Here is a 27,369-nt window from a genome sequence, read left to right as displayed (position 1 = left end):
TCCGCTCGCGTCCATGTTCATTCGCGGCCTTCTCTAGAACTTCCCCCCGCGATTCCTCATGAGGTTCGATCAATCCTTCCCTCCTCGCCTCTGGCTAGTACATGGAGGAACTGCGTACATGGATTTCGACTGTGCTGGTCTGTTTCTCAGTGGGGGTGGGGACAGAGTGAGAATTTTTACAACCGGAAAAGAGAAAGGAACGATGAGAAGCAGGAACTGCGAGATCGTGAATTCATCATTTTGGGATCAGCTTTTTTATCATTTTCGTGCGTTTTGATGTGGTAAATAAGGAGTGGGAGGTGTGAAATAGGATCCGGGTGATCAGGACTAGGAGACTATTATAAATTTCAGTGTTCGTTTGCAGAACACAAGATAGAACTTTTTGGGTTTTGATGGTAAATGCTCTGTATATGTTGTTATGGTGGACATCATTGTTGTATTTCCATATGGCTGCTCACCAATTGAACAGAAAAAACAGTTCGTTTACAATTTCACTGTTGTAGTTGAGCAATTTTTGTCAGTTTGTTGTCAAAACTCTGATTGTATCATGATGCCAATGTCAATCAATGTGGATCAGATTTTGAGTTGCTGGAAACAGTGAGTTCTGGATTAGATTTCAAGTTTCTGTTTGCCAGTGCTGAATGCATCTTTCGGTCTTACTGCTAAGATTGTTCTAGCTAAGATAGTGTTAGTTGAATATTCAATGTCAAGGATTTAAAGTCCAGCGAGCTGAAGGAATTGTCTTCGGGGTTAGCAGTTCAGTGGAAAAGATGCAATTGAATAACTTTGTAGCTTCCCAAATTGGTATTATTATATGCTCATGCCAGGTCAATTCATAAAGTAATTGACGTATGAGAGAAACGTTTACTAGTTGAGGCTCTGATTAACAATTTTTGTAACTTTTGTTGGATTGGTCTTTTTATCTTTTTATGCATTTATAATTTCCTTTTCTGTTGTAGTTTGCTTTCATTGGATGCTCAATGTTTTTCTCTTCTTTTCCTTTCAAGAGATCAAGAAAAAGCAGATTTTGTTTTTGTAGGATTCCAAGTTTCTAATTTCCTCTCCTTGAAGAACTCCTAATGCTTCTGTAGAATGGTCATGTGAAATGCTCAGTTCTGCTCTTTTGCATCTCTACTTTTGCAATAATTAGTTGTTGATATGGATGAATGAAGCTTCGAGCTTTCCTCTTTTGTAGGACGGACGCAAGATTAGTGTTGGTGATTGTGCCCTGTTTAAACCATTGCCAATAAAATGGCAAGAGACCATAATATGCTGGAAATTCCATAAAATTGTATTTTCAACTTTTGTAATGTATTAATATTATTTCAACTATTATTTTATATTTGATAATTTCATATGTTGTTATCTAATCAATTTCTATTTCTAGAAATATAAATTTTTTCTATTATCAAACGAATTTCTGTTCCAAAATAGAAGTTTTGAGTTGTTATCAAATGGGTTTCTTTGCTCAAAAACTTGTCTGAGGAATAGAAATTAAGAAATCAATTTCGACCAAAATCAATTTCTGTTTCAGAAATTTTGTCATGCGCACCCTAAATTGATTGGTCAACATTAGGGTCCGATGAAAGCATCCACATCAATGTTAAACCCGATCATGTGGATTCTTCCAAGCGGGCCACTAGGCCCATCCACTCCAATTGGGATTGAAGGACATTTTTGGGTGGGTTTGGATAAAGCTATTTGCTTATTGTGGCAGACTCGATCAACAAAGTCGGCTCAACTTAAGAATTTTACCCGATCTCGAGTCAAATCCTATCCATTGATCACTTCTCATCAATATATTAAACAGTTCATGTACTAGAAAAGTATCCTATGGAGCCCAATTTGAAAATAAAATTTGAAGGAAAAAAAAAAACAGTCTTGGTATTTTATTGACAAAGGGACGAATTAAATAGTGAAAAGAGAAAAGTTTACGTGACCGGTTATTAATTTAGCAGAAAAATGCGCGAAAGCCTCAATCAGCAAATGAGATTTGTTGGCAAACTAGCTTTTTAGTGAGCTGAGGCTATAGTTAGAGCTGCTAGTTGGAAATCGAAATAGTCATACTAGGCATGAAGATGAAGGAGCTAAATGAAATGCATCCTTTTTATGCGTATGTTTATAAAGTACTTCCCTAACTTTCAAGATATGAAGATAAGCAAATATACCCATTCAAATGAAAGGGTAAGTTCAATTAAGTACTGTTAATTCATCAATTATCTAGACAAATTAACAAAAACTAGAGTGAGGAAGACAGAAAAAGAGACCAATTGATAATTTGTAGCATCTACCTATCATGTTTATTGAATCAAAGGATTCATGAGACAATTGAAGATGAGAAACAACATTGAATATTTTCATATAATCTAGAGACTAAATTGAATATTTGTAAAAAGTTTATCAACCATGTTAAACAAATTAAAAGTTCATAGACCACATTTCACATTAGGTTAAAGTTTATGGTCCACATTGATCAAATTAAAAGCTTATAGATTATTTGTGTCAATTTCCCTTTATATTAGGGTTGAGACCTATAGTAATCTTTGAATAATACCAACCATTGTTGTTGTTGTTGTTGTTGTTGTTTGTTTGTTTATTCCATAAAAAATAGATTACATATTGGGTTAAAGTTTAGGAATCATTTGTGTCATTTGTGTTATTTTTTCTTTATATTATAGGCTTGAGACTTATTTCCTAGAACTTTCTCTAGTTGAGTAATCTTTGAATAATGCCAACATTATTGTTGTTGTTGTTTGTTTATTTCATAAAAAAAAATAGATTACACATTAAGCTAAAGTTCGTGAATGATTTATATCAATTTTTTTATATTAGGATTGATACCTTTTTTTTTTTGTCTTTGGAGGAACAGGAACTTGCGGCCACCGACATGCCGCCGTAGAAGCCCCCAGTGACACTTAAGCGGGAGGACCCACCACCCCGAGTCACACTTAATACACCTGCGCCTCCCCGGATTTTGAACCCTTCACCTCTTCGTTGAGGATCAGTAGAGTCTTATCCAGTGGAGCCACCGCAGCCGATGGTACATTGTCGTTGTTGTTGTTTGTTTTTTTTTTTTTTTTTTTTTGGTCATGCATACTCTATGCCTACTCTACACTCACTGCGGACTTGCTCGCCTTTGCGGGCGTGGGAGTCGCAACCCACTCTCAAACTTACGCATCCCTATCCCCATCCCCCGGAAGGTGGGGATTTGAACCCCTCACCTCCCCCTTCCATGTTGGAAGGGTGGCCACTGGGTTGTTGTTGTTTGTTTATTCCATATAAAATAGACTGCTGAGTCACTACTGACCGACTTTCGCTCAAATTACGCTTGAGGCCTCGTTCTTAGGACTTACCCTCGGTTGCGTAATCTTTTAATAATGCCAACCATGAAATTCACAGCTAATCAAGGTAAGAACGAGGTATCCTCCTCGTCCATTCGGCTTTTCAGCTTCTTCATCCCATATTCCCAATCCCCTCTCTCGACCACGATCAATTGTCCGTCCGTCCGTCCATCTTCGCCTCTCTCACTCTGCATCCAGGCACTGGACGGTACGTTATCCGCTTACCATGGGAAAATTCCGGCAACGATTCTTATCTCATCAGTTTCATTGTGGTTGTTTCAGATGTTATTCTTCCGTTCTTTCAGCTTACTTTGGATGATGACGAGAATTTTCACGTTCTCTGTTTTAGTGACTCGCACACCAAGTGTTTGACAAATTGCACCTTTTTTTGGTTTTTTTTTCTTCCCCCGTTTGAAGTTCTTCTTTTTTGCCCCTTTTCTTGTCGCTGTTATTGGGCGTGAACTGTTTCTGTAATGGAAAATCGAAGATAGATGTACAAAAAAATTCGTACCCAACATTAAAGGACTTGGGCTCAAGTTGCTCTGAGCACCAGCCAAGCCCGATTATAGAATCCTAAGCAACATAGCTAAATTCGAGTGTGGACATCCTGAAGCACCTTTGATTTCTTTTCGTTTGATAGTGTTTTACATATGCGAATCATTCAATCTCTCTAGCAGTCAAAGGTTTCATTGTCCTGAAATGTGGCTTCTTTGTAGTTGGCTCGAGGAACTAGTCCCGAGAAGCAAACATTGGTCGGACAGACACGTGATTGGGAACCAAGCATTGCTCTATAATGTCACTAAAAGGGATATGAATCGATCCCTTTATAAATAGTCTCCAGTTGAAGTGGACTCCTGGTTTGGCATTATCTTTACTTCTTACGCATGTGTTCTAGGTGGACAAGATCATCAAATAGCAGAGGTATGAAAGTGTTTGACGCCCATTGCCACTTGCAAGACCCTCGGATCTTGTGTATGGCACCAAAGTTAATTGAGTCGGCCCGTCAGGCTGGTGTAATTAAATTTGCAGTTGATGGGACGCATGAGAAAGACTGGCATCTGGTGAAGCAACTGAGCGAGGACTATCCTTGTACCATTCCAAACTTTGGACTTCATCCGTGGTTTGTTGCCGATAGAAGCCCTAACTGGTTTCAGATATTAAGGGAATATTTCGAGGCCACTCCCTGCGCTGCAGTGGGAGAGATTGGTTTGGACAAAGGGTCTCACGAGAGGGAGATCAATTTCAACGATCAGGTGGAAGTGTTCAAGAAACAGCTCGAACTCGCGAAAGAGTTGAATAGACCAGCATCGGTCCATTGTGTCAGTGCATTTGACGATCTGCTTCAGATATTGAAAGAGGCAGGGCCTTTTCCTGCTGGTATCATCCTCCACTCTTATATGGGTTCCGCTGAAATGGTTCCTCAATTGGTCGAAGTGGGAGCTTATTTTTCCTTCTCGGGACATCTCATGCCCATGAAAGAGCAGACGGCGAAGAAGATGTTGAAGGCAGTTCCCTTCGAAAGGATTTTACTGGAAACAGATGCGCCGGATGCATTGCCAAAGAATCCTGCATTTTTTATCGATGATGATGTTCAGTGTAGTGCAGGTCCAGCCGACGGAGGATGCATTGAATATACATCGCCAACGGGATCTCTGAATCATCCTGCAAACATTCTCGTGGTGCTTAATTATGTCGCATCCTTGCTAGACATGCCTCCAGAAGATCTTGCGGAGCTCAGCTGTAAGAATGCGGTGCATTTATTCTCCTACGAAGGTACAAAGCTGCTCCTGGACAATCAATAGTTGGTTGCTGGGTAGATGGCAAGTTAGCCACGACAATTGCACTCGAGCGACTGCCGTTGGTCTAAATTATCCAACATAACTACTGCATTTGACGTGTGAAATGTATATTGTATTTGTTTGATAACAATAATGATGAACTCCATGTAGGAGCGTGATCCGACTGTTGCTTTACATGTTCTTGTCTTGACCGGCACGCAAGCTATCGTTCATGCATGCTTCTTCATTAGAGGAAGCCTGTTTGCCATTACTGCATGGTGGGAAAGACAGGATCATGATGCTTCGAACAACTTGTAATAGCCTTGAAGATGCAATCATGCGAATTTGTTAGTGTTCTAATATGATGACGTATGAGATGTTTTTCTATGATTTATTGCAAAGTGGGTTCATACAATGCGCGTGATTGTGGAAAACACAGCCTTAAAGATTGATTCAATATTTTCTTTAAAAGAAGTTCATGCCTCTTTCGCTATTGATAGAAATGCATTATGGAATATAAGTAAATGAAATAAGGAAAGTTACCCAAAACATACATCACACTTACCAACACTAACTTCTATATCTGTAATTCTGAAAGTATCAAATACAGATATAAGTTTTACTTCTGAAAACAATTTTGCACATTCACGCCAATTACTTTTTATGTCCCCATTTGCAGAAGTGCCATTTTGCTCCCAAATTCGCCCATCTCGAAAGAAAAAATTCTCGCATCCACCCAAAATGAACCGATTAAGAATAAAACCACTAAAACCCTAAGTAAGGTAATAAAATGGATTTATAAGGATGGGTAATTCGGTTTTTTCAAAGTGTGATTTTGCTTAGAAGTATGTGAATAGAATTTACAAAAGAATTTATATACGGGTGGTGATCGAGGGTTTTGGGCGTTTCCTATAAAATAAATTATTGCTATGGACTATTTTGTTAAAGGATCTTGTTACAGTAGAAGAGAAACGGCTTATTGAGAGAGACTTGCAGTCGAGGAAGGTGTGATGCTCCCTTCGGGGGAGATTTCGAAGAATGAGGGCAAGTCCAAATCCATTAAACACGAGAACGAGAACCCTCTACAGTCACGGGATTGACCACCGCAATATCCACCTCAATCCAAGTCCATTAAACAAGGAAACTTGTAATTTCGTGGATAAGAGTTGGTGAAATAATGACATTGAAAAGCCTCCGTAACACGTTATTTGATTTATGTTGAAATTTTGATTATCTATGAATTGAGTGTTCAAATCAGAATATGTTTGGATGAGAACCTTTCATTTTTATTTTTATTTTGGAAACAAATATGAAAATTCTAAATTGTTGATCTTTCTCGTTAAGGAATCGAGTTTGAGAAGGAAGACTTTCAAGTATCATAAGTGAAAATCATTTCTTTTCAATTATTGTGATATATATATATATGTGTGTGTGTGTGTGTGTGTGTGTGTGTGTGTGTGTAGATACTAACAACTAACAAGTAGGCCCAAGGAGTGCCAAAATGGGCTCCGATGGGCAAAGTGTTTTAGCCTGGAATTTGTGACCCCACCATCACATGGCAAGATTGCCAAACGCACTGCTTCAGAAACACGTAGGTATTGCATGTTCAGATGGTAGACCCTTTTGAGAAGTTTTTTTTTTTGGTCTAAACCCTTTTGAGAAGTTATCAAGCGTAAGATAAGCATCGAACTGAATTTAGGAAGTTGAAATTGGCGAGTCCCGTGATAGTCTTGCGTGAGTTTTACCAAATGTGACGGTCCAAATTTAATTTAGTACGTTTACTCAAATTTACTACATAATTTCTCATTTTTTCTCATTTGCCTCCTATAAAACCTAATTGATTTAAATAGCGGGAGAAATTATAAATAAATAAATAAAGTCATAGACTTATTGTATTTACGTCAATTATGTCTTAAACTTTTCAATTTGATCAATTTAATTATAAGCATTTTAATAATTTCCCGATATAATATATCCAATCATTTTTTGCTACCAATGCTAATGTGATTTTTTTTATTGAATTTTTCTAATTTTTTTATTATTATTAAGGGCCGATGGGGGCTTGCCACCAAGACCTAACGACCCTAGCTAGCCACTAAAAGAGGGTTGCAAGCACTCACTAGCCACTAGGAGAGGGCTCGTGGCCCTTTCTCACAACTGGGTGAGAGCTACGACTCTCGGCCACGCTAATCATGCTGAGAGTTGTGGCCCCGCCCACCGGCGAAGGGATCGTCGAGCCTTGGGTAATGGTCGATTGTCCCCTCTGTGTACTTAACAATAAAAAAAATTAAATTAAAAAATTTAAACACTGTCCATATCAATGTCAGTTGTGCCACATAAAACATCCAACATCGAAGTTATCAAATTCTGGCCAAAATTGATTATATGAACAACATTGGTAAATTGTTAAAAGATTTGGGATTAAATGAACAAAATTGAAAAGTTTATGAATAAATTGGTATGAGTGAAATAAATTTGTGATCTTTTTTAATAATTTTCCCTAAATAGTGCGTTGCGATAATCCCCTCATCTCAGCGGAATCTAGTACAAACAATACTAGCTATATTCTCTTCAAACCATTCTTCTAATTTGTTGGCTATATTTATGCACATCACTCACATTTACATTTAGTTAGTATTGTTTGTGGGCAGTGTTTGCACTAACAATCTGAATAGCAACGTTCAAATTATTCTGTTATTTTGTTCTCCAAAATAGATAAAGAACATAAATCCTTTTAGTAATGTCGCTTAATTTTTTATTCCCGTAATAGAAAAGTGGCCACAAAATAGATTTAAAATAGAAACAAAAAATAGAAAAAAATATTTTTTTGTTTCGAGAACAATTTTTATAACTAAGTCATTTTCTTTCTTTTCTTCTTCCTCTTCTAATCGGTTGGTGGACAATTGTTGCACGCCACCACCATCCGTCACTACCATTCGCCATCACCCACTAACTCCCACCGTCCATTGCTGCTCATTGTCCAGCAACTAGCTAGAGAAGGAAGAAGAAGAGAAAGAAAAAAAAAATCTTTAAAAAATTTTAAAAAATTCTACATCTGAATAAACTTGTAGGTCGCATCAAATGCATTTATGTTCCTTTTCTATTTCAAGAATAAAAACTTTTGCGTAATTATCAAATATAATGTTTACTCAAAAATTGTTCTAGAGAATAAAAATAATTATTTACGAAAATAAATTATTCTTGAGAATAAAAATATTGTCGATGCATCCTAAGTAATTCGCCAATTACAACAACACGCTTTTTTGATGTTTAGTTTCAACTAACTTGGCTAACCTTTGGATTGGTTTTCCTAGTCATTTTATTTGGTAATGATGTGATGAATTTATAGGAATGTCGTTATGCAAGTTCCTGACAAAAAAGAAAGAATGAAAATTTCGATGGAGTTTGTGGAGGGCATGGATGATTGCGTCCGTACCTGAATATTTTTCAGGCTGAAAAGTCGATGCCATGTGTTTTACATAAGAAAGAGAAATGGCGGGAGAATTTATTTAATGAACTCAATACATATAGTAAATTAAATCTAGATTTTCAGATTTAGTGAGTCTCTCATTAGATCTATCATTTTTAATGGTCAATTTAGTACAATTACTATAAAGATTTAATAAATTCCCATATTGCGGAGATAATGTAATGTTTTTCTCTGTATTTGTTATTGATTTAGGCTGAGTTTGGCTATCGGGATAAAAGTTGGTGCCTACTCTAGATATGATAAAATCGGATATAAATGGGATATAAACTAGATAAAATTATCGCATAGGAAAGATGGGATAAATGTGGATGTGATTTTAATATCCATGATAAGAAAGTTTTTTATCAAATAACAAATTTCTTAAATTAACGAATTAAAATTATATTTTAATATAAATAATATTTTAACTCTAACATAAGAAATTCAAAGTACAAAAATAAAATTTATTTTTAATTTAATCTTATTTTAAGTTCTATATTCGAATTTAATTATATCTTATAATATAAATCAATATATAAATATATATTTATTGCATATTTTAGGTGTTTTTGTATTTTAGGTATATTAGTATAATTTTCTATTTAATAAAATTTTATTAAAGAATGATGGAAGGGGAAGAAGAAATAAAAAGGAAATTAATTAAAAAATAGAGGAAAATAAAATTAAAAAGAAATAAAATAAAGTAGACAAAAGTGTTATGAGAGATTTTTACTATCTCCATTTGTAAAATTCATGATTCATATAGGCGTTTATACCGATAATATATATATATATATATATATATATATATATATATATATATATATATATATGATGTGTTTACATCCGATACTATTATTGCAATCACCAAACAATGAATATGATATAACAAAATTTCCCAGATTTCATATCATTTCCTATCTTATCCTAGTTAAAATTCCAAATGACTAAACGTAGCAATAATGATATATAAATTTAATATATCATGAAACCAACAAATAAAAATTTCCGTGTTAATATATAATATATAAATTTAATATATCATGAAAGTCAAGAGTGTTATGACTTTAAAATGTTCAAAATACAATGCGTGGATTCATGTCTAGTTATAATTACAACATCTATACCAAAGGAACCTGCAATATGGATAGATCACTTCAAATTAGAGTTATTAAAATAGGTCATAAGCCCATGTCATAGCTCATATATGATGGGACAAATTGTTATATGAGTTAACTAGATTAATAAATGGGTTTAAACATAATAAATATATTAAATGGGTCACAAGTTGATTTATAATTTACATAAACTCAACCCACCTCTAACCCGACAAAAAAAAAAAAAGAAGCCACCTCTAACTCTCTTTCATTCTTTCCTGATCTTATTCAATCCTGCGTTCATTCGGTTTGCACTCTCATTTCAATTTAATTATGAGTTTTCTAGATTGTGTTTTTTTCCTAATTAATTAATTTAAAAATATAAGTATTTTAGCTAAGCTACTTATCTCACATAGAAATTGATTCATTTGGGTGGGATTATTTTCAACCCAACCATTTATTTAATAGATTTACATTGATTTAAGAGAACATTTAACCTTCGACGATATTCCAATCACAATCCTTGTTACGTTACTTTTATTTTCTGACATCAATTTCCCACGATAAATACTGCTTTTTAATATGTCCAGATTTTTGTTTCTCTTTAAAAAAAATTGCGACAAGTCACATGCGGATTGGGAAGGAAATTAAGAAAAGAAAGGGAAAAGAAAAAAAAAAAGGAGGAAGAAAAGAGAGGGCGGGCCGCGGGGTACGATGCCACCGAAGCGCAGCACGCCATTGCAACTTTAAAAAATAAAACATCCTCTCAGCCACGCAATAGCGCCACGCGTACTGATTAGCCGAATATATATATAGCGAGAATAAGGCCTTTCGGCATGATGCTTCCTTTCTCAGGTCAACGGATGGCGGCGGACGCAGAAATCCAACTCAAGGGGCGCGAGATAAATAAAATAATTAGGAGAATGACATACATGTACCTAAATTTAAATCTAATTTGTAATGTGATTTCTAAAAATTTATATTATTTGATGTAATTCCTAAATTTTGACCCAATATATAATATTAATCACAAACTTTTACTTTCTAGAGATTAGATTGAATTCGGAAATATAATAATTTATGGACTACATTGAAATTTATAATAAGCTCGGCAATCATATTGAATAAATTAAAAATTTAGGGCGACATTTCAAATTGAGTTAAATTTAGGGACAGCACTAAACAAATTAAAAAATTAGGGATTATATTGTACATTGAGCTTAAGTTTAAGGATCACTTGTGTAATTTAAACAAAATAATTTGCAACACCTATGTCCTTTTTTTTTTTGGTCAAATGCAATGCCTACTTCATGACGACAATAAACAGAAATTTTATCTGAAAGTTAATCGGTTTTGGTATTTTATTATAAAAACCACACCGATTACTCACGAATCATTCAGATGGGCAACAAATGCCCCTCCGGCTTGTTTGATTGATTATCTATAAGAGGAGCCATCTAACCATTATCGCCAAATCAGTTTGAGTATTGATATATCTTGCTTATAATCATTTATGATTAACCCGTCATTACATATTGACCGTGATCTTATCTCACACGTATGGAAAAAGCGGTCGACACAAGGGGAAAAAGAGGAGCTTGCATCCAAACAACAAAATTTTTTTAGGGTGGCTTAAAAATCATTCGGTGAAAATCTTCATTTAATATACGAGGTAGCGATCAAAAGTTCACGAAAAGATTGGCAATTCATTTTCTCGATCACAGAAATCAAAGGGTCCGCTTAGTACTCGAGCATGGACAGATGGATGAGCGTAATCTTTCTATTACTACCTTTCTAGCTTCTACTATAAGTCGAGTCGAAAGCTTAGAATGGTATTAGGGGAAATCCAAAAGAAGCCGGCGAAAGATGGAAGACGAGACGGCACCGCGTCGGCGCCGTTTCGTCGAATAACTTAGCCGCGTCTAGCGATGGGCCCCACCCGTCGTATTACGCGACTTGGAACCGGGAATCCTTTTTCTTTTTCTTTCTTTTTGTCAGCAATTGTCCTCTTCACACTCGCATTTCTCCCGTTTCCTTTCCTTTTTATTTTTTAGATTCCCGTAATTTTCACCTTCGTCTCCCGAGAGAAAAAAAAAGTAAAGAAAGAAGAAGAAAAAGTCTAAAAGAAAGTAATCGTACATCTGCGTTGCCTCTGGACTCGCTGGACGCTCCCCAATCGAGTCTCCCTACTCCCCTCCTTCTTCTTCCTCTTCCTCTCGGCTCTGTACTAGCAGCTCGCGGTCGGAGGTCCGGCGAAGGCGCGGCGGCGGCGGCGGCGGAGCGATTGGCGCGGTGGGACGACGCAGGGATAGCGCTCGACGTCTTCGATGGTGAAAGAGACCGAGTACTACGATGTCCTCGGGGTCAGCCCTCGGCCACCGAGTCCGAGATCAAGAAGGCGTATTACATCAAGGTAAGAGCACCCGGCCGTCGTTTCTCGCTCGGGGCGCTCTGCCAGTCCCTCCGCGGCGGGGGCAAAATTAGGGAAGCGTCGCGGTGGGTGGGTGGGGAGGGGGGGATTTCTAGGTCTAGTTTCTCGCGGATTGTTCGCGATTCGCGATGTCCGTGGGTTGGATCGAGCAGCTGGCGGCGTGCGATGGCGAGAGCGTCTGGAGTGGTCTCGGATCTGTGTGGGCGTTGGGGTTTTGTTACGCCAGCTCCGCAGTTGTTGACTTTCGGTTTCTCGTGGGAATGGCGGTAGACAGTGGTTTTTCTTTATCGTTCTGATTCTGTTTTTTCGTTTTTCCTTTTATAATGATCGACTGGTCGCTTCCTCCGTAATCCATGGAACGATGTTCTGGATTATCCGTCTGCCTGGTCGGAAGTTATGTCTGAGTGAGATCGACGATGTTAGGTATAGTGTTCCAATAGCTGTCGGCATTGGCGGTGAAGCACGGTATGCTAGGCTTACGGAATTGGCGTCTAGTTGTGGTTCTTGAAGATGATCTTTCTCCTTTTTGGCGAGTTTTGACTTCGGCTCGTTGTTTAAGAATTTGACACGGAACATGCTCGACATGTGTCTTTGACAGTGCTATCTAGTTGTTGATTGAGATGGAATAGTATATAAGCAATAAGCTGAAGGACCTGAATTTTATGTTTTGCAGGCCCGGCAAGTTCATCCAGATAAAAATCCCAATGATCCTAATGCGGCCCACAAATTCCAGGCAAGTCTACATTTGAATTGCAAAGTGGATAATGTTGTATTTCTCCTTCTCTCAATGAATGAAATTACTCTTTGTTAAAAGCTAAATCAACCCAACTGAATGTGGCGCGGTCCTAACCTTTCCTAATTTGGCATAATGTTTCAATTAATATGAAGCATCTACAATTGCGGAAGTCATTACCCATGCAAAATTTTTACCTATAAAAAATAAAATCACTTGAGACATGATGTACTGACTTGTTTCGGAGTAGCCTGCTTGAGCCCTCTCCACAGAAGTATGTGTTATGCTGGTTTCATTTCTTGATTATAGCAAGAACCTTTCTAACTGTTGCTTTTCCCGTGCTAGCCAATTGTCTTAGAATATGATATTTTGTGGTACATTCTATTCCCTGGATTTCTCCTAAGAGTCATTAGTCGCTCTAGTAACTTCAGGAATTACAGATAAGATTTCATTAAAACACAACTAGGTTTATATGTGATCTCAGCCTGGCAATTATTTTCAAGATTGTTAAATCAATCATGCGTCTCGTAGAGGATCGTTTGCATATGCTCAGAAATGTACTTCATAAACTTGTGGAAAGATTATTTGAGCTGGCTATAAAGCAAAAGGAACTGACCTGTTATGACCGGTCATACGAATGTGCGGAGCTTGTTATCAATTTCCATCGTGAATGATCATGTCCACTGTGGCATGTAGGTTTTCATTATGTTGAAAATTATGAACTTTCTTGGCAAAGTTGCTTAACAAGTCTCCTTATGCCTAGGGCACTCATTTATAAAGTGCATTAATCACTGTTAAGTTGTATCCCTTCATTAATGCATTTCGTAGGAAGGATTTTATTTGAAAAAACACTAATTAAGAATATTTTCGCTTGAAATATCTTAAGAAGTCAATTCAGCCTTTTTTTCCCACTATTCTCATTAATGGGCGTTAATAAGAGAAGACACTTAAAAGATCAAAACACTGAGCTGTTTTTTTTCTCGGGTACGATGAATAGAACAATTACGATAAGAAAAACAAAGGATAATAAGAATTTAACTGAAATATAAGCCAACTATTTTGGTATAAAAATGAATACAGGAGGATATAAAAGGTGCATCAAGTTACTATGAATGAGTACCATGAATCAGTAACTTATTTAAGCAAAATTTTACCGCGAACAGGAAGCTTGTGCGTGGTTATGCTACAAGTATTGTATATTGGTTCGTAATATATGTTTGAGTTTCCTGATTTTAGTGTTAGCGTATAGTCAATTTCTCAGCTTTTGAACCATGAGTAGATGCTTTAGTGATTTTTTCCTCTATAGCTTGTGTTCCCCTTGCATACAGTTTTCATTTTTTCGTTCCCCTTGCATACCATGTGTTGAGTCATTATGACCTCTTATCTGATTCCCTCTCTTTATATAGGTCTTGGGAGAGGCTTACCAAGTTTTAAGTGATTCAGCACAACGACAGGCATATGATGCTCATGGCAAAGCAGGAGTATCAACGTTTGTTCTTTTCCTTGGCTTAAAATATATTTGAATGGAGATGATTGTTTCTATCAATTCTATTTGCATCTGAGATGATTGTTTCTATCAATTCTATTTGCATCTGCTAAGTGTTTGGTTGTGCTTTGGTTGATATTGCCATTTGAGTAACCACATGTTTTTGTTTTGTTTGCAGTGATTCGATCATTGATCCAGCTGCAATCTTTGCTATGCTTTTTGGAAGTGAGCTTTTTGAGGAATATATAGGTCAACTTGCCATGGCATCAATGGCTTCGCTGGATATCTTTACAGAAGGGGAACAGTTTGATGCTAAGAAAGTGCAAGAGAAAATGAGGGTAATGATTTACTGTATCTTGTATGACTCAGATCTCGATTTTACAAAAGAATTTGTGTTTTCGTTTATGCTTCTTGCCTCCATTCATAACTTGTCTTGGAGCTTTAGAAATTTGAGTATTGGAGTTGTTGGGAACAGTGGGAATATACAAATTTTAAGAGACTAACCGATAAGGTGGAGCAGTAGTTGTGCATGCATATGGAATGGTACTGACTAAGGGGTTAAGAGAAGTTTGTAAATAATGGATTAATGTGGCATATTCAAATTTCCATGTGATAGTCCCGCCATAAAAGCTTGTGACTAGTGCGGCTGTTTCTACTATTTGTCTTGCTTGATATTCCACTGTTGTTGGGCCACTAATTTAAAATTTTTGCATACAGATTGTTCAGAAGGAAAGAGAAGAGAAGCTTGCACAAACATTGATAGATCGGCTAAACCAGTATGTCCAAGGAAACAAGGAGGACTTTGTCCGTCATGCTGAAGCAGAAGTGGCAAGGCTTTCAAGTGCAGGTTGTCTTTCTCTAACTGTATATGATTGCTTTAAGGCGAAAGATGATACCAAAATTTCCTCAGTACTCTTCAGTTCATGCATTGCACCCAATCATGGCAAATTCAGTTTCTGGAAGGCTAAACGAATTGGCAGCCGCATTGAGGGCACTCTGATAGGATTTAACTGAGCTGCAGCTGCAATTAAGAGCATATGGTAGATTAGAACCCAAGTGATACGGGTTAATGATTAGTTTTTAGACAAGATAATCAAAATGTTTAAGCATCTATCATTCCCAAGTTTAAATGAAGCACTCATGACATGTGATAAGCAAGCATTTTCAGACTCAATGAAAGTGAAATTAGGCTTGCATGATAATCTTATTTTTTAAAAAAACTTCGTGAAGTCTCTGAGTCTGGTTGCTTGGCAAATCGTGACTTCTGTATTGAGTGTCTTTCAATATGATAATCCATGTCGCAACCTATTTGTTGTTGATGCTTTCCTTTGATTTGTGTATATTTTCTGGTATGTGCAGCTTATGGCGTGGATATGTTGAGCACGATTGGCTACATATATGTGAGACAGGCAGCTAAGGAGCTTGGAAAGAAGATAATATTATTGGGAATGCCTTTTATTGCAGAGTGGTTTAGAAACAAAGGACATTTCATCAAATCTCAGGTCACAGCAGCTACAGGTTAGTGGATGTTTGTTGTCTTGATAAGAAATTAGCATGTCTTAATAGTAAGTAGTGACTTTTGCACTCACCATCTCTGTCATGCTGCACTTTGCCAATCGATTTTAAAGCATTTTTCTATCCTCCTTATAGTTTATATGTAGTGTCTATGCGTGAACTTCTTCTCTTAGAGCATTTATAAATATTGCTTCAATTAATTGCCTTGAGAATAGCATCTTCCTTAGTACTAGAGCACCCATCCTTTTTTGGCTATTTTTGGACATTTTACCCTGGAAAAAATGCCTAGTCATGCATGCTTCGCAGGTGGATGCTTTGAGAATATACTTGTGTCTGATCAATTGCTTTTCCTTGCCGTGCGGTAGGTGCTATTGCTCTGATCCAGCTCCAAGAAGACATGAAAAAGCAACTCAGTCAACAGGGAAATTACACCGACGAAGAACTTGAAGCATACATGCAATCTCATAAGAAGTTGATGATTGATTCTTTGTGGAAGCTTAATGTTGCCGACATTGAAAACACTCTTTCCCATGTTTGTCAGATGGTTGTATTGCTATACTAGTTCACTAATTACATTCTTCATAAGCTCTCTCATTTTAGTTGAAATTGTAAGCCATTCATGTTTCTTTCAGGTTCTTCAAGACCCCAATGTCAAGAAAGAGGAGCTCCGGGCACGAGCAAAGGGACTGAAAACTCTTGGTAAAATTTTTCAGGTAATTTCCTTGCATATGATTTTGCCTTGGCTTTTTGCCTAATGGTCATTTTTTCAAATTGCACCCAGGCAATTGCTAATTATGCTAATAAAGAATGATGCACCTTTCAAAGCAGTGATTACAATATTTTGGGATAGTTGCTGCAAAGTTTCTTTAATTAGTTGCTTCACGAGTGCTGTAACAGAGTCTTCTTTTATGCATTGGTAAGTGTCTGACATCTTGGTGACATGTTCTGGTTGCAGAGGGTTAAGTCAGTCAATGGGAATGATCCTGACTCTCTGCTCACTGAAAAAATGAACGGAAGTGATTCAAGTAATGACTCTCGCTCTCCCAATACGTCATCGACTCCAAAATCTTTCTTTGAAGAGCAGTCCTATGCTTCACGTGAACCACAGGTACACCAGTTTGGAACTAATTTATTTAAATTGAACCATCATGTTATTTAAGGTTTCTTGCTCTAGGTTTTCATAAATTTCACTAAGCCACCAGGCCACATGATGCATGCGAAGTATTGAAGGGAAGACTTTGAGAGTTTCATATTCTATGGTTGCAATAACTAGTGAAAAACTCTGTTAGGGGAAAAAGAAGTAAACTTCAGAGATGCCCAGCATATTTGTTTTTCTGCAGCATTTGTCAGCCCCACGAGTGTATGAGCATTCAACACAATATATGTAAATGCAAAATATTCATCTATGCTCAATTATGCCTTTAGAGATGCACATGCAAACCACCCACAAATCCGTGCTTCTATTGATACCCTGATAACCATGCTCATGGAATACTTAAACTTGCTCTTGCATGAATGAATGGAGAATCCATTGGACCTTCTCTTTGCTTACGGCAGAGAATTCGTAGGCCTCTATGTGATCATACCTGATTAAGTATGCCTTACGGAAGAGTTGACAGTTTGGCTTTGGATTGAATGTTTGGTACTCTGTCCGAAATTTTTTTGATAATGCTCTCTAATCTGAAGGGGAAAGACATTGTTTCAAACCAGATATGAAGGCGACAAACAGAACTCATTGATTCATATGATGCATGGTCATAGGGATGCATCTCAATTTTTTATCCTCATCTTCATCTACACTTCCCCTCTTTACTTAGTGTTCTTTTGTACTTGCTGGGTTGCAATTGGACATGCTAGAGCCCCTATGTGGAGGCCCCTAATATCAGCGGAACAACATATAATTGCGACTTCCCCAGACCAACCGCACCACCTGGTGCATTAAGACATCCTTCATCAGGCAGGGATTGACATGGACGGTGAGAACACTCAAATCATTTTCTCCATCACCACATGGCAGGTCGTTATATGGGGTATTGAGGGAAGGAGTTTTTTTTTAAGTGTTGAACCTGCATGTGTTGTAACGAGACGTCTGGATGTTGTTTTCTTCTCAAAAGCGAGTTCCATCTCTGGCCTCCAGCTGCACAGGCATTCTATTTATGTATTCATGTGGACAAAGCAGAAGCATATATACAAGGGGATAGGGGTGGTATTAGGTGTTAGTGTCTTCTTTGATCGTCATTAGAATGGTTGTGATTGGTAGCCTTGTATTTTGTATGTTGTAGTTTTTGAGAATGATGCTTTCGTGGTCGCATTCTTTTCCTTTTTCTGTTTTTTTTTTTTTTTTTTCCCGGGTCATCGCTCCATGGAGATTCATGTATTATTTTTTACATAAGATGGACAGATCAAAACGTGTTTGTAATATTGTTTGTCGAATGAACCGCTTGCCCAACAATTAGCTCACTAAACTATTCACAGTATATTATACACAGGGTCGGGATTTGTAAAATAGATATAATATGGGATCAGACCATTAAAAAAAAAAAACTATTCTCTAGTTTTGCTTTCGCAGTGTCTGTAGAATGAGAGAAAGTATTCAGTGGTTTGCTCTCACCACGTCATCAGCTGACGTGGCGAGCATTTTTTTTTTTTTGCTTCCATCCAATTACAGCTTGACACATAATTGCTGATATGGAATAAAATAAAAAATAAAAATCCTCTCATTCCACCACTTTCTCTCTCTTCCTCCTTTGTTCCTCCTCCGTCCACACCACCTCTTGAGCTTGACCTCCATGCCGCCCGTCAACGCCGTGTCCAGGCCAACGCCGTGTCCAGGCCAACTGCACATCCAAATTGAGTCACTCTTTCCGTCGTCTTCCTCAATTCGTCTTCAGCTTTGTCTTCTTCCCAGTGTCTGCTCGTCTTCATCTTCGGGTCATCGGCCAGATTTGGTCGCTTCGTCTTCTTGCTTTCACCATGGCTCTAGATCTGGTTGCTTCGGCTTCCTACTGTCACTGTGGCTCCAGATCTGGTCTTCAGCTTTGTCTTCCTCTGTTTGTCTTTGGCTTTGTCTTATTTTGTTCGTCTGTTTGTCTTCAACTTCGTCTTCCACTGTTCGTCTTCCTCGATGCTTGAATGCGTTTGGCCATGAATGGCTAGATCTGGAGATTTGGAGAACAAGGCCAGCGAAAGTGACGACAGCCATGGACGAAGGACGTGGTCCTAGATCCGGGGGTTGGAGAAAAATAGAAAAAGATGGAGCTGGAAGGGCTGCTCGAGCCGATCGCGAGCAACGCTAGAAGGGGTCTTCCATCATCCACGATTGCAAGCTTTGCTTGTCCATGGCTCCGAGGCGCCTCATTCACAAATCTGGTGATCGTGAATTGTCCATGGTCGTGAACCCTAACGGCAAGGGTGCAACAGCCGTGATGATGCGGAGGGCTCGAGGATGGAGGTTGCAGTGGCTTGGGCGGTGGCAACGATCACATTGGGGTGGTGGCCACCATGGTAGAGGAAGAGAGAAATGAAGTTTTCAGTTTTTTTTTTTTTGTGTGATTAATTCCACATCATCATACATGTCTCCAGCTGCTATTAGATGAGAGTGAAAAATGCTCGTCACATCAGTTGATGACATGGAGAGAGTAAACCATTGAATATTTTCTCGTAATTCATAAATTAGCACGTCGTAGCTCCATCGGATGGACTTAATCGTGTTTTTGAATTATATTTTACCTTTATGTTATTATATATGTCATTTGATAAAGGTGTTAAAGTAATTGAATGTTCAATTTAATTTAGGGAAAATTCCAAATAAGGACCCAAAGTGAATCTATTTTCTCAAATAAGGATCCAAAGTGAATTTTATGTCATATAAGGACTCGAAGTGGACTCATTGTTTCAAATATGGACCTGAAATGAATTTTGTGTCAAATAAAGACCTAAAATTATCAAGTTAATCTCTATTGATGACCTTAATTGGCCGGAAAATATTTTTTGGCAATTAAAATAGGGGCAATTTTGTCAGAAATTTGTGATTTGGAAAAAAGGAAAATTCTATATTAATTAAGTTTAGTTTGTTCATTTAGATGTTTACGTTTTCTTCTTTCTTCTTTCCCGTTGCTCCTCGCCTTGCTCAACTTGTGGAGAATTTGGGTCTCCGCAAACAAAGAAAGAAGCGTTGGGTTTTTTTCTTGTTTTTGAATTTATGCCTCAACTGGCGGAGAATTTGGGTCTTCGACTTTGCGGAGGTTGGGTACAAGGAATGGGGATAACTTCGGTCTTTGACTTTGCTGAGGATGGGTACAAGGAACCGGGAGACCGTAGAAAACCTAGTTTTTTTTTTTTTTTTTTTTTATTGTTTCTATTTTAGGATTTGTTAATTTTCCTTATATATTTTTTGGACAAAATTGCCCAAACTCTGGTCATCGGAAATGTCACATGCTTGATAGCTGGCGAATATTTGGGCGACCAAAGAAGCTCGGGTTCTTATTTGGAATTGATTCAACCACTTCAGTCCTTATTTGAGCCAATGTGTCCACTTTAGGTCTTTATTTGGCACAAAGTTCATTTTAGGTCATTATTTGAGAAAATTAGTCAACTTCGGGTCCTTATTTGGAATTTTGCCTTTAATTTGTGAACTATATTAAAATGTTTAATCTCGTCTTTTCATTAATTCAATGTAACGGAATTTGTTGATTGATTTGACTTTAAATACAGCACATCTAAACGGTAAACTAAATAAAAAAAGTCAATATGTTTATTTACGTAAGATATTCAATTCAAATTAGGATGTGATAATCAATGTCATCAAATGACATGGATAATAATTTTTTAAAATTGATCAAATTAATATTGTAAGATCATTATAATATTTTACTTGGATAATTCGCATGTTATGCTATTTTTTAATTCAATTAACTTGAATTAATGGATGAATGTCATATGATATTTTAAATGGTTTAGGATTAAATTAAATATTTATTACAAGTTCATGAGTATATTAAATAAATTAAAAATTTAGGGACGATATTGTATAATGGACAAAAATTCTATCGTCCCTAAATTCAGGAATTATATCAAATATATTAAAATTTAAGTGCAATATAAAATTGCCGATACTATATATTATATCAAAAACTAGGAATTATTTGTGTAAATATTTCAGTGTTGCGCCGGGGACTGAGGCAGCACCATTAAAAAGAAGGAAGTACAACTGACTTTCCAACGAGGGTCAACCGAGAATTCAGACTGCGAACTACCAAAATGGTTGGGACCATTGAGTTGGTAGTACGAAATTTTCTCAGTTTGGACTAATTTTTCTAAATTTTTCTTTGCCATTGGAAGTATATGGTCTGTTTGTTTTGATTTCTTTTTTCTGTTTTTAAACAATTTTGTTTTTTGTTTTTTTGTTCCCTAACAAAAAGGAATAAACGCGTTTGTTTGCGTTTTTGTTCCAAAATTATTTTTTTGTTCCTAAAACACATTTGGAACAAAACAAAAAAAAAAAAAACATTTGTTTCTTGTTTCGAACACATTTTAAGAACAAAAAAAGGAACAAAAACATCAGCTCTCGTGTTTCTTTTCTCGTTTCTTGCTCGGCCATTCGAACACCGCCTCTCCTCATGCATCTTCTCCACCGTCGTCTTCTCCGGTGCCTCCCACTCTCCGGCGCCGACAACCGCCTCTGTCTCGAGACCATCCAGCTTCTCCATCGTCGTCCTCTCCGACGCCGACAGCCGCCTCTATCTTGAGACCATCCGGCTTCTCCACCATCGTCCTCTTTAGCGCCAACAGCCGCTGCTCCTTCACCAGGTGAACTTGCTCACCGCTCCTCCTTCACTGATTGACGAGGGCTTCAGCGAGAGCCACCCCTCGCAGATCCGGGCGATAGCTGCTCGGAGCTTGAGCGGAGCTTGAGCGTGAGGGCTCACTTGAGCCAGCGTTTGCCCAGAGTTGCGAGACGTTTGGTCGAGCGAGTCTCGCAGATCTGGGTGAGCGCTAGGGCACCATTGCTCGCCAGATCTGCGGCAGCGGCTCGTCTGCTCGCTCAAGATCTGGACGAGCACGCTCACACAGATGAGCAGCTCGCTCAACCATTTACTTGCAGCGAGTCTCGCTCGCTCGCTCGCGCTGCTCACGCTCGAGCGAGCGAGTAGCGATTGTCCGCTCGCTTGCTTCTTCCGTCGCTCGCCGCTACTCACGCTTGAGCGAGCGGAGCGGCCGAGCATACTCGCTTCTCGCTCCTCCCGCTCACGCTCGAGCGAGCGAGCGGCGAGCGCCTAATGATATTGATTATTGAACTTCTTGAAGATCTTTGGATTGTGTTGCAACTAGGAGAGCTTGATGCATAGGTGGATGCATCCTAATATTGTTAATTCATGTATTAGTGTCAATCCTGTTGATCAAACGATAAGGTAACATGATTGTAAGAATGACACATTAAACAGAGAGAGTATTGTTTAATGACTAACAAGTATGTCATTCCTTAAGCAGAAGTTTAGAATATCCCAAAATTTTAGATTGCATGGAAGAGTCCTAGTTGAAAAAACACCAAATTCTAAATTGTCATCACATTATGTGATTACTAGGGTACTCTTTTTGGGAGCTTAGGCGACAAACCAAATTGGTTCTTACAAATATTGACAAGATAATCATTGGATAAAATAAATGTAATTATAAGAAGCGAGTCAATTTTTCTTATTGATCAAACGATAAATGAAAAAATCATACAAGTATTAAAAACACGCAAATACTTTCAAATGATAGACTTGGAGTTTATTTTACATAACTAAAGAGAGGAAAATGACCTCTCAAAATCTCATCCTTTCTATTACTAACTATCCTAACCACTAGATTGGGAAAAACAAGTATCAATGTTGAAATTATTCCATGCGCCCACTCTAATGTCAATTTTTTTAAATGATCATTAGTGTGTTATAAATTTTAAAAATTGATCAATTAAGTGCTCTGACAATTTAGCTAATTGGAAAATCTAGCATGACAATTTTCATAATAAAATTTACAATGTGATTTGCTGAAGCCACTTAAATGGATGTTTTCAGAAACTTTTGCTGTTAAGGTTATTATTTCAAAAAAATTTGGCATTGAGTTGATTATTTGTAAAGTAATGACAATTAATATTTTAAAATGAGAATTTTGACAAGATTGACGTAATGAACTAAACATTCTAGCTTTGCTGCAATTTTCTGTATCTTTTTTCTCCTGTGACTCGGAAGTAAATTAATGGAGGAAACATCTCTCTCTAAATAATTTCACTTAAAATCACAAAAGCTCATTTGCTTTCCTCCAATAAAGAAGTAAGAAAAATTTTGTTCACCTTCCATCCCTAGTTTCGCATCGCTTCTTCTCTTAACCTTGCACTATTTTTGAGATTGAACAAGAGCCTTGTAAAATAAACTACAATGCTAAGGCACGTTTGGGGGCATTTAATCCTAATTTCTTAATCCGGGAAAATCAATGCATTCAGCAATGTTGTTTGGAACATAAATTGTGCCATATAATTTTTAAAAGTATAGTGCCAAAGCATTAGGAATGATAGACTTAATGTCAAAACTTTTACAAAATGTGTGCATAAGTGATTTTTGTGAGCTTTAATTATTAAAGTAACACGTTACATTTTCTGGCAAGTTAAGTCATTGAAATCATTTAACTAATTACTTATAAAAGTTGTGAAACTTAAATAATCATTTTCAAATGATTTTTTTGCCAAAATAGGCTTGGTACAGTGATTTTTGGCAATGATAATGTCCGTCTCCATCATTTGATTTTTGTTGCAATGTGGAATTAAAATTTATCCTGTATTGTGGAAGCCTCTTGCATATTTGCACTCATTTTGGTGACTGTTTTACGTCACGCCCGGACCCCGAGCGCGTGCCCATCCCTCTTAGGTCGATAAAAATTTGCGACTTCCCAGGACGAGTCGCCGACCCTTTCCATTTTATTGCACATGCGGAAGCGAAAAGAAATCCCCTGATAGTAATCATCTTGGGATAGAAAAGCAGGATACGAATTCATAAACAAACATGCCTTTATATATACACTGAGTCATGAACACAAGTCTATGGCCAAAAGACTACAAAAGACTGGCCTTCCAAAAAGAAGCGGTCCTAAGCGACCTACGCTTCCGATCACCTCCTCTCGGCTCCGGGTCCTCCACTCGACGACCCCGAAATGTTGTCCCACAACGGGGTGAGATATCATCTCCGCCGAGTCTAAGCTCTAAACCCCAATTAGGAGGGAAATACGCCAAGAAGCGTCCTAAGCACGCAATCACACAATCAAGGAGACTCACCTCATCTCGGATCCACCCCCGCAGTCGGTACAATTTATCTCACGTACATCACGAGAGCATGAGCAACAAATAAGCTCCATGGTTGAAACGCCACACTCAATTAATCATGCGTTCTTAGTTTTGATCTCGGCATATAGCACGGCCTACTCTCGGTTCGGCGGTCTTCTTAAAGCATTGCCGAGCTTCGTCTCACCCCATTGAGCACGGCACGTCTCTTTATCGACGGCTTTCCCGAAGGAGCATAGGGTCCCGTAATCAATCTGCGGCCAGGCTTCCCCGTTGTCCGGGGTATCCCACATTGGGATAACGTCCACTCAACAACATGACGATTTCTCATAACCATCACACGATCACTCAAATATGGCCCGGACACCGTGCATTGCACTCAAATGCTTCAATTAAAATGGTGAGCTCCGGCCTTTTTCTTCGTATTAGAAATTCACATGAAATTACTCGTGTGTGGGTACACACTCAACTTGATCCGAAAAAATTGATATTCCTCCTTTTTGAAATCCCACTATTTCATATAGTACTAAAAACCATTTTGGTATCAAAACCCGACACTGATTTTCGAATAAATATTGGAAATTCACAATTTTTGGAATTAAATACCAAAAATCAAATCAGCACTCAATTTGCATAATTTAACACTCAATTGCATAAATTAACCACACCATTGCAATCAGCACGAAATTCCGGTCACTGGCTATCCCGGCCTAATTTCCGGAAAAATAATTAATAATTAAATAATTACTGAAATAAATCAATTTAAATTCTAAAAATACTAACCTAGGCCAGAATCATTAAATTAATAACCAATACGGACCCGGAAAATTCCCGAACCCTACTAAATAAATAGTACAATTTATTTAGGCCTTAGCTAAACCATGCTAACCACCTAACATGCTCAATTAAATAATTACATTTCTAATTTAATCTAACTAACCATCTAATTCCTAATAAAATAAATCTAACACCCCTTAAACGTCATTAACCTACTAAGCAGAGTTTAGAGTATAAACTCACCGGTGTATCGCGAAAACCGGTTCACCGCGATGACGACGCGACGACGGCCGAAATCTTAATTTTCGGCGGTGTCGGCGAACTCTCGGACCGGGCCTAAAACGGGCCCAACACAACTCAGCAAGGCTGAGCTTAGGTCTTGGGCTTCTACAAGCTGCTGGTCGCAGGCTTGGGCCTTCTTCTTGGGCCCAAAATGGGCTGCTAAAACCAATTGAACTTGGGCCTGAACTTCAAAGACTGAATTCTGCTGGGCTGATTCTTGTGGGCCAGACTTGCGTGAAGGTGGGCTGCAGAAGAATGGCAACTTGCTGGGCCGTTGATGTGGGCTGAGCTACGGTGATGTTGGGCCTGACTCGGTGAAGATCAACGGCGAAGGAGCAGCTGCTTCGCTTGGACTTCACGCGGCTGGATTCGTTGGCAGAGGAGACCGAAGATGCTGAGCTGCTCGCGGACGGTGGGCAGACAACCAGAAGACGCGCGGTAGCAGCTTCGCTTGGTCTTTGAGCTGGCCGAAATCCACAACGTTGAAGTCAGTTGGTTGACCAACTCTGGTAGCTGGAAGGCACGTGGGCTAGCGTGGCAAGGGGAACGGAGGAGAAGGCGAGCTGGCTTCGCTGATCTTCGGCGGACGCATGGGGATTTCTTCGGTGGGTTTGGAGTCAACAGCGGTGGTCCTTCGCTGGGGGTTCTGACCGAAGAAGCTGAAGACGCGTGGACTGGTGAAGATGCGGACGAGAGAGCTGCTTCGTGGACGTTGGTGGGGATACAACAGCTTCAATCTTCGAAGGAACGAATGGAAAAACAGTAGAGGCAGCTCGAAAGTGGATTGGTGGCTGAGAATTGGTGTTGATTTGGCGAAGGTGCAACGAGGAAGACCAAGATGAAAGAAGGCAGAGGCGGTTCGTTCTTTAGGAAGGGGAGTCGGCTTCAATCCGTTTTAAAAGGAGACAGCAAAGAGGAAAGAACCGGTGAAGATGACGTGCGAAGGAAGATGAGCAAAAATCCAAGCAAAATATCTTCAACAATTAATGCTTGGTCCCCCCTCTTGCCTCAAACCTTATCTTATATTTCCTCAATACTTTCTAGTCTAAAATCCACCAATTAAACCCAATTTTGAGGCTAAAATCCAGCCCTCCTCCTTAACTCCGAATTTTACTCACATAGCTTCAATCTCTTTGACAAATTCCTCAAATTTCATATCCAATGTTGATGAAGAAAAACCCATATAATATTCTATAAGTCCCCAATACCCTATAGCTCGGCTTGGAAGTTAAAACTCGCTTAAATTCGGCCCGTACGAATTTCCATTTATTTTCCACGACGTCCGAATCGGATTTCCGTAAAAATCTCGGAATCTCTGAAAAATCTTCGGAGGATGAGTCGACGTTCCTAAAATAGCTCGTGACACCATAGAACTTTCAATTTCTGAAATCGGACTCGAATTCACGGTTAATTTCAATCGGCGCGCTTTTAGCGTGACCCTAGTCTACCGGGTCACTTTTAGGAATTTTTGGTACAATTGACCCGTGATCGGTTTATCTCGAGTCACAAAGTACATCTTCGACGCATTAGCGACTCTCAATTGTCGTGAAAATCTCGAGGAATCAAATACAGGCACCGGGTACCAAAACGATAGAAAAATCGGTCTAGTGCCGATCGATGAGTATTTTGAAATCAGGTGGAATCACCCACACTCTGATCACATATCTCAATCGAATTGACCTATCTCCGATCTCTAATCGATTTCGACAGTGCCGTAATGATCTCGGCAGATGGACACGGTCGAGTAGTCGATTCCTGGTCGAATTCTCAAGTCCATTGCATTTAGATTCCTTAATTGCTTTCCCAGATGTAGGCCAGGTTATCTCGTGAGTGGCCAACTGGAGAATAGCACTATAGACGCGTCGACGAAAAGCCCGATTTATTTAATCGAAAACAAATCTGAAAATTCAGTACATCACGCTTTCCTTCTCTTTTCCTTGTTTCTCACTCTATCTCAATTAGTTGTCTCATTCCCAGGTGAACAATGCTGGTGTTGGTGGATCCATTATCGACGCTGATGCTTTGAGAACTTCGGTGGATCCATCCAAAGTTCCGCCTTGCCGGTGCCAATCCACGAAGACGTTTTTTTTCCCTTGCTCTGTCCGCAATTTGCCAGTCTCTGCCACATAAATCGCAATTTGCATGA

At 38.5% G+C, this 27,369-nt stretch overlaps 2 protein-coding genes across 2 annotated transcripts; both read left to right on the top strand.

Moving 5' to 3' along the window:
- Positions 1 to 3,346: 3,346 nt before the first annotated feature.
- Positions 3,347 to 5,506, top strand: LOC120285990 (uncharacterized metal-dependent hydrolase YabD-like). Its single transcript, XM_039315242.1, has 2 exons — positions 3,347 to 3,549; positions 4,237 to 5,506. Exon 2 carries the CDS (start codon positions 4,265 to 4,267, stop codon positions 5,141 to 5,143), a length of 879 nt encoding a protein of 292 aa, XP_039171176.1. The 5' UTR covers positions 3,347 to 3,549; positions 4,237 to 4,264; the 3' UTR covers positions 5,144 to 5,506.
- Positions 5,507 to 11,827: 6,321 nt separating this feature from the next.
- Positions 11,828 to 18,302, top strand: LOC104449052 (chaperone protein dnaJ 10). The gene is given in 11 exon segments (XM_010063060.3): positions 11,828 to 12,055; positions 12,058 to 12,098; positions 12,790 to 12,849; positions 14,256 to 14,338; positions 14,514 to 14,673; positions 15,053 to 15,182; positions 15,695 to 15,853; positions 16,216 to 16,394; positions 16,483 to 16,563; positions 16,806 to 16,958; positions 17,708 to 18,302. Coding segments are annotated over 11 exon segments (1,200 nt in total). The 5' UTR covers positions 11,828 to 12,012; the 3' UTR covers positions 17,819 to 18,302.
- Positions 18,303 to 27,369: the final 9,067 nt, after the last annotated feature.

The sequence above is a fragment of the Eucalyptus grandis genome, chromosome 6 (genome assembly GCF_016545825.1).
Source record: "Eucalyptus grandis isolate ANBG69807.140 chromosome 6, ASM1654582v1, whole genome shotgun sequence".
NCBI lineage: Eukaryota > Viridiplantae > Streptophyta > Magnoliopsida > Myrtales > Myrtaceae > Eucalyptus > Eucalyptus grandis.
Note: the sequence above shows the minus strand (reverse complement) of the source record. Positions and strands in the feature narration are given on the sequence as shown.

Coding starts and splice junctions, on each gene's coding strand:
- LOC120285990 (XM_039315242.1), top strand. CDS start 4,265: ATGAAAGTGTTTGACGCCCATTGCCACTTGCAAGACCCTCGGATCTTG.